The 10407-nt window shown below is 46.1% G+C and overlaps 1 protein-coding gene across 1 annotated transcript in view; it reads left to right on the top strand.

Annotated features, from left to right (window-relative positions):
• Positions 1–8365, top strand: part of TMEM244 (transmembrane protein 244) — a 12498-nt gene extending 4133 nt beyond the window's left edge. Inside the window, exons 4-6 of the mRNA XM_025210633.1 lie at positions 5561–5686; positions 7426–7470; positions 8271–8365. Coding sequence (XP_025066418.1) covers positions 5561–5686; positions 7426–7470; positions 8271–8365 — 266 coding nt within the window. The remainder of the gene's footprint in view (positions 1–5560; positions 5687–7425; positions 7471–8270) is intronic.
• The last annotated feature ends 2042 nt before the right edge of the window (positions 8366–10407 follow it).

Below are 10407 nucleotides of genomic sequence, written 5' to 3'. Positions count from 1 at the left end.
GGAATTAGAGCTTTTCAAATGTAAATTGTTTAGATCATCATCTTAAACACATACAGGAATAGAAAGAGCAGTGATATTTGCTACAGTGCCATTCTGATTTGATTTTAGAGGAAAAAAGAACATTTCAATTAGGCTAGCAGAAAAATGGCATTACTAAGAAAAAATGTAGAACTTACACAATTAGAATTAGTTTGCAAATTACTAATGCAACTACTGCATCTCAACATGATCGATAGGATTTATATTTAAATTATGACATTATAGGTTGCCACATGACAGCAATATATGAGGTACTAAACAAGACATATTGAAGGCATGGGGAAGAATTCTGTTTCACCAAGTGGATGACCAAAGTATAATTTGCAACCAACTCTGAGTTACTCAGCTGAAGTGTGGTTCCATTACTTTCTCCAAGTTAGTGCCCCTATTATAGGAATAGGACTGGCCTCAGGAGACACACAGGTCTCTATCTATTCAGTAACAGGGGACCTTATCCACCCTAAAAGGGAAACAGAATGACTCCTACTCTTGAGTCAGGTAAGTTGGAGTTGGTCACAAGCTGCACTTTGCCTATCCAGTAGGTCAAGCAGAATTATGCCCGTTGTTTCTGTGCCTTTGGTTTTTAAGAATTATCATTGACTCATTACAAACTGATGGCACAATATGGCTCATTATATTCCACACAAGACAGGAGGTGTGCTACTCAACCACTGAGAAAATGAACTGGTTTATCAGCTGCTCTATATGGGCACATCTACAAGTGATGCCATGTCACTATATCAATGCACTATGGCAATGTAGCATCAGTGGGCACAAGCTGTAATGCTACAACTATGTTGCTGTAGTGACATGCTCCCTCAGTATCGCGCATCACTACAGCAACGTAATAACAGCACGGGCTGTTATTGCACCATCATTTAGCACTTTCAAAAGAAAGTACTAAATGACAGCATGGTAACAATTACATCATAGGGGCACATGTAGATGCGCCTACAGATTAACAGTCTTGTAGAGCATCAAGATTTATCTACTTTGCCTCACACAGTGCATGTCTACACATTCAAATGCTGCAGCATGGGTTTACTCCAGAGTAATTTACTCCAGATTTGCTCTGGAGTAAACAGACCCCGGGCAGGTGTCTACATGTGTGTGCATTTGGGAGTAGATTTTCTCCCACCCAGTTCTGCCCTCCTACAGCAGTCAGGGGGAGCTCTAGCCAGCTCCGGGTGCTAACCCAGGAGCTGGCAGGGAGCATGGGGCCAGGAGACATCTGTCTCCTGGCAGGAATTGAGAGATTGCTCCATGCTCCCAGGAGCTGCCTGCTGCTGGGGTGGGCTTTGGTGGTGCAGCCCCGGTGGGGATAATGTTCCTCTGCCCCAGCAGCAGGAAGCTCCCAGCCCTGGCTCTCCAGTCAGCAACACCAGCAGATTGGGGCAGGGGGCTGGAACCTGCCCCTGCCCTCAGCAATTTCCAAGTCCCATGCTTCAATCTCCCAATCAGGGCAAAGGGCTCGGAAAAAGCTGTGAGGCTGGGACCTGCCCCAGACTGGGTCAGTTCCCAGCCAGTCCTAGGCTGCACAGGGAAGTCTGCACATGCAGCCCAGAGCTGGCTGGGAACTGCCTGAAATGGGACAGCCCCCGGCCAGCTCCAGGCTGTATGTGCAGACTTCCCTGTGCAGCTTGCAGCTGGCCAGGAACTGTCCCGGCCTGGGGCAGATCCCAGGTAACTTCAGGCTGGGAGGGGCACTCTCCCTATGCAATGGGTCAATCCTGGCCCAGCTCCGCACTTATGATCATGGAGCAGGGGTTGGGAGCTCCCTGCTACCAAGGCAAAGAAACCAGCTGCCTGGGCTCTGGTGGTGGAGCCTGCCCCCGAAGCAGGCAGTTCCCAGGGGCAGGGAGCAATCTCCTACCCCCTGATGCCTGGGTGACCAGGAGCAAATTTGCTCCCGGTTGACTGTCTACATATGCCTTACTGTACAGTAATTACTTGGCAGTTAATTTACTATTTGCATTTGGATTTGCAAATTATCTGCTGAGTAGAGCAAATCACTGCACAATAATGGTCTACACGTGTAGATGGTGATGCTTACTATGCAGTAAATTGCTCTACTGCACAGTAAAGCATCTTGTGTAGATGCACTGTCATTGTAGCTATTCAGGAAACACAAAATCCTCCTATTTTGGTTTTGATATACCATAGAGAAGTAGGTGCAGCTTGATGCCTGTGTTACAAGGCTGAGGGAAGATGTGCTTATATGCAAATTCAATAGGGGTGGCTTGTGCTAGTCCTTTGGATTCTCTGCTTCATTTACACTCTGTTCTTCATGTCTGTTCTTTATAACCATCTGCCACACAAGAAAAATAATGCAATTGAATGTAACAGAGAAAAGTATATTGAGATACCCTACTGGCCCAGGCACAGGTCAATATTAACCACAGGATACTACTGTTTGATAACTATTTAGTACCATCTGTGAGGTATGTAGATGGTATAAGTCAGAGGTGGGCAAAATGATGGATCTGGCCGGCAGCCGGACTCCATTACCCAGCAGCCCTTGCTTGCATAGCTGTGGCCAGTTTCCAAGGAGACCCCAGCAGCAGCAGAACTGTGACAGCATGAGTCAGGATGTCCATGGAGACTGGCCCCAACAGCACTGGCAGGGCAGCAGTACTGGCAGAGTGGGGAGCTGCTCTGGGGCTGGGCTGGGATCTTGCAGCAGTGACAGAGTGGTCCAGAGCCAGGGCAGAGCCACAATTCCCTGCCTGCATGCCCCTGGCTGGGGCATGTGGGCAGTGGATCACAGCTGTGCCCTGGATCCAGACCATGCTGTCACTGATGCAAGATCCCAGCCCGGCCCTGGAGCAGCTCCCCACCCAGCTGCGTACCCTGCCAGTGCTGCTGGGGCCACTCTCCATGGACACCCTGGCCTGTGCTGTCACAGCCCTGCTGCTGCTGAGGTCTCCATGGAAACCAGTGCACTCGCCTGGCTTCGAACACCCGCTTGTGTGCGGCCTTGGCCTGTGCTGTAGAGGGCGCGTGCTCTCTAGCTTTGTGGGTACCCCAAAGTGGGCTTCGGTTGTCCCTCTGGCCTCCCCTGAACTGGTCTGCCACGTCTTTGGATGTTACTTCAGTGGTGGGGATAGCCTCGAAGGTCCCCTCAGGGATGACCACTCCACTCGCGGGATGTCTGTGGGGCTCCACCTCCCCTATACCCTAACCTTACGCCAACTGCTGGTGGGGTGCCAGGTCTTAAAATGGCCCTCTCCCTTCAGTGGATGTTCCTTGTGCCTGACTGTGTTCCTCTCTCCTCCTTGAGGATCTTTGGTTCTTTCCGGCGCTATGCCCAAGGCCCCTTTGAGCCTGTCGGTTCTATTCCTGGGGTCAGCATGGGTTTCCCTGTCAAGCAGGGTAATGAAATGAAATGAAGAAAAGAAAGGAAAAAGAACCCCAAAAGGGTCTTCCTGTCCGGTGTCCTACCAGCTTGTTCTTCCCTCACTCCTGCCTATGCTGACAGTACTCCCCCGACGCTGATCCTGTGGGGTCTCTCTTCCCTTTCCACTCCCAGCCCAGCTCCCTGACCTGGTACCTGGGAGTGTTCAGGTAAAAACCCTTTGGCTTCCTCGAGATAGGTCTCAATCTGTTCTTCTGGGTCGCCGTGCTGTACGCTCCGTTGTTCAGAACCTCCATCGCCGAACATCTTCGGAGGCATGAGGGGAAAGTCACCCCCAACACTCCTCCCCTCATGGGGTCCTGTCTCAGTCCCCTTGGTGTGAGGGAGCCTTGTTGCCCTTGTAACGGGTCGCCCTCCCCAGCACCATCTTCCCGGTCATCCGTGCCTTACGTGGGGCGCCCTTGGAGTCCTCTTGGACCTCTGCTGTCCTGCTCTAATCTTGTCTGCCATGTCTTGATGGAATTAGTATGCGAGCGGGAGACTGCTGATTATATTGGGTATGTTGGGGTCTCTCCTATAAGGTTCTGACCCCTTTTTTCTCTAGCTAGACCTCTCCATCCAAACCCACCAAACAGGGTTAGACTTCAAGGCTCTAGCACTTCCTTCCAGTGTCTGGAGGCTCTTGGCCTCTTTTCCAGCTCCCTTCTAAGGCATGACACCCCCTGGCCCAGAGGCACATGTGCCAGCCCACATTCAAAGGGGGCACAAGTTCAAAACCCGGGCACGACTCCACCCATCCAAACAACAGAAAAAACACACACCCACACTGGGGCTTCTCAGCAACTCCCCCTTCTCTGGGGCTCACCACAATGCTGCCCCCTTCTCTGGGGCTCACCATGCCCACACTGGGGCTTCTCAGCAATTCCCCCTCTCTGGGGCTTCTCAACTGCCCCTCTCGGGGGCTGGGGGCTGTGCACACTGAATGCTGTGCCCTCACTGGTGCTGGGGTCTCCACACCGCTGAGAGTCCCCTATGAGGCCTCCTCCAACCCCTAATAGCTTCACCCAAACCACCGGTAACAAACAGCAACACAAACACAAGCCCCTGGGCTATAACACAAAAACTTAAGCCGCCTGGCTCTAACCTCGCTCAAGCCTACCAGGGGTACGTCATCCTGAAGCAGGGTTAGACGCTGCTCCTCCCTTCCATGAGAGAGTTCCTTCCCTCTTAGCTGCTGGCAGGGAACTGCCCCCTTGGCCTCAGTTCTGGTGTTTAAATGGGAGCCAGGCCCTCCCCTTCCAGTCAGCTGACCACTAGCAGGTGGGGGACACTGGCTCCCTCTGGTCGTCCTGGCAACCGGCACCTGAGTGGCTATTCTGGCTCTCCCAGTAGCAGGCACCTTAGTGCCCTGCTACATCCCTGCTGTCGCCTGTTGCCTGGGCATTCCCTGTTCATGCCAGCTCTGCCCGATGCTGGCACAGAGAGCCTCCACCTCCTCTCTCACTCTCCCCGCCTCACTGCCAGTGCCCACTTTTATCTCTGGCAGCTGGCACATCTCTGTGACCTCACCCACCAGCTTTAATCATACAAAAGCATGGCTTGTGAACCACACGGACTCTTCTTCTCATCCTTCCAGTCTTGCTTTTCCTGCAAGTAAGTGGTTTTTTTGTGTTCCTTTCTTTATTTCACGATTTTTTTCTGTGCTGCGCCTCTCGGGTGGGACTTTCCGATTCCTTTTCTCTGTCACCCTGGGACACCTGGCCACAGTGACATGGGCAGGGGTTGCTGGGAAATGGAGTCCACTGTGGGCCAGATTTTGTCCCTTTTCCCCAGTATAAGTGCACTTCCTTGTTGCACCTGCTCTGGGTTATAGAGAGGACATTGGTTACCAGCCTTATTAATCCTAGGCCCTTTTCTTCAATCTACACTGTAATGCAACATACACACTGAGGTTCCCCTCAGGCAAATTTTTGTGGCCAAGCTGTAAATAATTGAAAACAAATTTTAAATAGAAACATTAGCAGACCACTTGACCTTGCTGAAAAATAATCTACCCTCAATTTTACCTTTGAAAGCTTAACTGCCTATTTCTATTAATTACATGTATGGGAACAAACTTTCCAAAACATTTGTTTATACTAATAAATACCCTGTTTTTATTTACAGTTCTTCTAGTTTCATTGGAAATTACCTACTTTATTTGTGGATTGCTGTTTGCCTTGGTTGTGGAAGAATGGGTTTGGGATTACGCTATAACAGTTACTGTTATTCATATCATCATAACATCATTTGGTAAGCAAGGATAATATTAAATAAATGTACTGTACTGTAAACTGAGCAGGACTGATCAAACATTTTCCCTCTAATTTATTCTTGGACTAATGTTGGCACTTTATCAAATTCAATAAATATTAATTTCTCCTCTTCCATCTTGTATGCAATATACTGCCATTTAAAACACGATTACACTTTGTTGCAACAATTTCTAAATGGCAATTATCTTGCATTGTATTTAAGAGGTTTCATTTGTAACATGCCAGAGACAGCATTTGAGGAAAAGAGGTGGTTTCAGCAACAGGGAGTTGTGCACCTTTTGTAAAACAAGTAACTGTTGTCAATGTCCTGACCCTTCAAGGCTCCAACATAAGCACCTCAGCCAAAGTTCAATGTAAAACAAAGCCTGCTTCAGCAGCAAAATGTCTAAGTTAAAGATGATTTCAGCCAAACCTCAATGAGGAAAATAAAGCATTTGATCAGGTCTGGCATCTTCTCACATAGCAAGAAAGAAAGGAAAAGAAGGAAGAAAGCAAGCAAGCAAGCAAGAAAGAGTTGTCTACAGCAAATGAAGCTCATCATCAGTTTTTGCCAAGAACACCTGCTAATCCCACTATGCTGTTTACCAGAGTTCTGGGATGGCTGACTGAGAGAGATGTTTTAACCCTATTTCTGCCTATTTAACCCTAAGTCAATGTTATATTATCCTGCTTCATGACAGTTCCTCTTATGCTTTCTGGTCCTATTCCCTGTTTTAAGTATCCAAAGGGGTAGAATTTCTGCCTTACTCATGAAAGGAAGGTAAATAAATAGAGATATTATAACAAGCAGCAGCTCTGCAGAAAAGGACCTGGGGGTTACAGTGGAAAATAAGCTGAATATGAGCCAACAGCGTGACCTTGTTGTGAAGAAGGCTAATGGCATACTGGGCTGCATTAATAGGAGTGTTGCCAGCAGATCAAGGGAAATTATTATTCCCCTCTATTCAACACTGGTGAGGCCACTTCTGCAGTACTGTGTCCAGGTTGGGTCCCCCACTGCAGTAAGGATGGGAACAAGTTGTAGAGAATCTAGCAGAAAGCAATGTAAATGGTTAGGGAGCTGGGGAACATGACTTACGAGAAGAGATGGAGGGAACTGGGCTTCTTTAGTCTGGAGAAGAGAAGACTGAGAGGTAGCCTCTAACTACCTGAGGGGCGGTTCCAAAGAGGATGGACTGTTCTTAGTGATGGCAGATGGCAAAACAAGGAGCAACTGTCTCAAGTTGTAGCAGAGGAATTTTAGGGTAGATATGAGGAAAAACTTTCTCATGAGGAGGGTAGTCAAACACTAGAACAGATCATCCAGAGAGGTTGTGGAATTTCCATCCTTGGAGGTTTTTAAGACCTGGCTAGACAAAGCCTTGGCTGGGATGATACAGTTGGGGATGGTCCTGCTTTGAGCAGGGGGTTGAACTAGATGACCTCCTCAGGTCCCTTCCAACTCTCATTTTCTCTGATTCTATGAATTTCCTGATACAGGGCTTAAAATGGCTGATCCTGCTCTGAGTTCAGTTTAGGATATTCTCCCATTTTAGGGAGCTGGGGTATATTTTTTCCTGTACAGCATTTTATATCATCACTTCAGTTTATGTTCCTGTTATTCCTTCCAATTCCTTTTTCCCTTTTTAGAAACAGTTATTTTAGGAGAAAGACTATTTTTTTCACGTGTGAGATGATCTTCAAGAAGTTTTCAGTGTACCTTTTTTTACCTTGTAGTTATGTCTGAATTCCCTCTGATGTTGCACTGGTGGCTGGCATTAGGTATGTATGAATTACTGACTTTTTAAATTGCTTGGAACTGTGCACCAACCTAGTATTTGTAGTTGAGAAATCATCCCCTCAGTAAATTGTAGTATCGTGAGTCCAACAAACAGCTAAACACAAGTGAGATGGTAACATTTGTACATGTGCCGCTCTCTACCCAATTCAATTTATACAAATGAACACAGTCAAGTAGACATTTGAGATGTCTTATACTTGTTATGCTCTAAGAATAAATCCTGCTCACCTTTTCAGTGTTAGCAGTCCAATTGTAGTTACTGATTTTGGTAAGGTGGCCCTGACTTGAATCTTGGCTTACACTTTTTTCATTGAAAGTAACAGTAAAGCTCCAATTAGGGAATTAGAGATCCCTGGCCTGTTTTTGGAAATACATTACTTTGATATTTAGAAGAAAAAATTGCAGAAGCCAGTTAACAAGTACTCAGGGCCATATAGAAATCCTCAAAGATAGATGGAGGCACACAAACAAAATCGTTGATCTTGTAGCTGGTCCTGAGTTGGCAGACACAGGTGCCCAGGCCCAGGCTGGTAGAGGACTGAGCTGAAGAAATCATTTAAAAATCCTCATTTTGTGAGTTGAAGAGAAAAAATAACATTTTCAAAATGGGAAAAAATAAATCAAACCAAATCCCTAGCTACATTTCATTGGTGTTATACAGAAAAGAGTAACAAAAACTATTATTCTATGTCTCTATTCTATGTAGGAGTGGTTTAAATACTGTTGTGATGTTTGCATACCACGACTAAAATTAACATGAAATATTTTTGTTTCTTTTCAGGAGCTGGCTTAATTTCAATGATTTGTGGAGGAGAGATTTTGGCATACTGCTTGTTCAAAGACAACTTCATTTACCCAATTCTGGATGATTTTTGAAAAGCAAAAATGGAAATTTGTATTGGGGTCTATATTATTTCTATTTTCTAATTTACATTACAATCAAATGAGAGATACTGTCAAGATTGTAAGCATGCTGTCCCCTTTGTTGCCTACATCTGTTTACAAAATGCATGTAATTAGTTTTAGCTGTTTTGGGTGGATATTTTCCCTTAAGCAAATAGTTAAAGATGCTCTCCATTTCTTAAAACAAACAAACCAAAAGGAAGAGCAATGGCATTGGCACAGTCCTCATGCATAATCCTAAAGCAAAGCACTGTGTGAGCAATGGGGAAAGAAACATTTCAATTCAAGCATTCGGAGGCTTTATAAACACATTTCTTGGGTCAGAATCTGGTCTTCTCACTAGAGTTGCTTTGTGCCACTTCTGTTCTGCAAAGAAACTTCAAAGACACCTTAACTGGCTTTTTGGAGACTCCAGCATTGATGAATCCCTGCATAACACAGGTTTGTGAAGTCTTTGTAACCCATTGCATAAGCAATCTGCAACATAGGATGTATATAAGACAAAATGTAGTTTGACCAGTGAGCAACAAACTTCAGCTGATTTATAGCTGCTAGTGCACCCAAGGGGACAATAGGCAGTGGAGTGTGTGAAAGGACAGTACTAGACTGCTCTAACTTGCACTGATGTCTGCTAGTTCTAGAATGGGAAAAGGCAAATGTAATTTACAGCCCACTGCATGCCCCTTCCTCTTCTATTCCCTGAGCTGCCAATTCCCAGAATATAGCCAGTAGATTATAAATGTCAGAAAAACAAATAGTGCCTTGAATTGACTCTTCATCTCTTTATGTGCAATGGATTGGTCCCACTGTTCATCTCAGGCAAGATTTTTAGTGAACTAAATCAAGGGTATCATATGGGACCATGGGAAATCTGGGACACTGACCCCATCCCTGCTCTCCCAAGTCAGCAGTGCTACTGTAGGCAGAGGTGGGTGGAGACAGAGGCAAAGTGGCATGGTGCACAAGGCAGGTGGGCAGCAGTGGTGCCTGCTTACCCGTCTAGAGCACTATGCTGCTCCACCTCCCTTTCCTTGCAAGACTGCATCCCATTCCCCTACAGTTCTCTCCCCCGCTGCAAGCCCAGTGCATGCCCAGCCGGGGCCACAAGCTTGGAGTTCTCCCCCAAACATGGGTCCCCACCGGCAGCTGGGGGAGACCCCAGGTCCCCTCAGGGAAGGGGTCTGAGACACCCTGTCTGCACCCACCACTCCCCTGGATGCCACACACACACACATATGAGCAGCCCTCACTCATAGCAGCACTCTCCCACCCCACCCCTGTCCCACCCTGGCTGATTCCAACCAATCCAGGGATTTTTGCTTCAGTCATCAACTAGCTGGGATGGTGTGACAGCCTACAAAATCTGGGATTGTCCCAGCCAAACTGGGACATTTGGTCACCCTAACTAAATCCGTCCATACTGAGTGTCACACGAGTAACATGATACACCAGTACTGAATTTGTCCCATTGGTTTATATCACAGTTTTTCCAGAACAAGGACAGCAAGAGTGGCCCACTTAAAATGTTTGTGTTTACACTAGAGTACTAAACCTTATATTTGCCTTAACCTTATTTTAAAGCTGATGCTTCTCTAAAATCTTAGTTTAAAATAGTATAATGAAAACTTACCACAGGTAAGTAATTTCTCACATATAGTCAAGAGAAATTCTGGTGGAATTTCCAAACAATATGTATTTAGTGATCACAAGTGACACACAAGGACATTTGAAGGCAGATCGTATTTCTAAGTCCATAGCACTACTTGGACTACAAGAAAAAAAATATCTTTTTTATAGTAACAGCAAATGGATGCCTGTGTGGGGGCTGATAAATAAGAATCTTTATAATGACTTTGAAGGGCATCAAGTTGAACCCCTAAACATTTTCATTATGCCATATCTATACATTAGCTACATAGATATTAGGATCTAAGTATGACTGAGGTTGCATTTAAGAAAGGACATTTTGCATTATTTAGTCCAATGTAAAACTATAATAATAATTAGACAGGGAA

This window comes from Alligator sinensis, unplaced genomic scaffold (genome assembly GCF_000455745.1).
Source record: "Alligator sinensis unplaced genomic scaffold, ASM45574v1 scaffold889_1, whole genome shotgun sequence".
Taxonomy (NCBI): domain Eukaryota; kingdom Metazoa; phylum Chordata; order Crocodylia; family Alligatoridae; genus Alligator; species Alligator sinensis.
The sequence above is the reverse complement of the archived record's forward strand: the minus strand, read 5'-3'. Positions and strand labels throughout refer to the sequence as shown.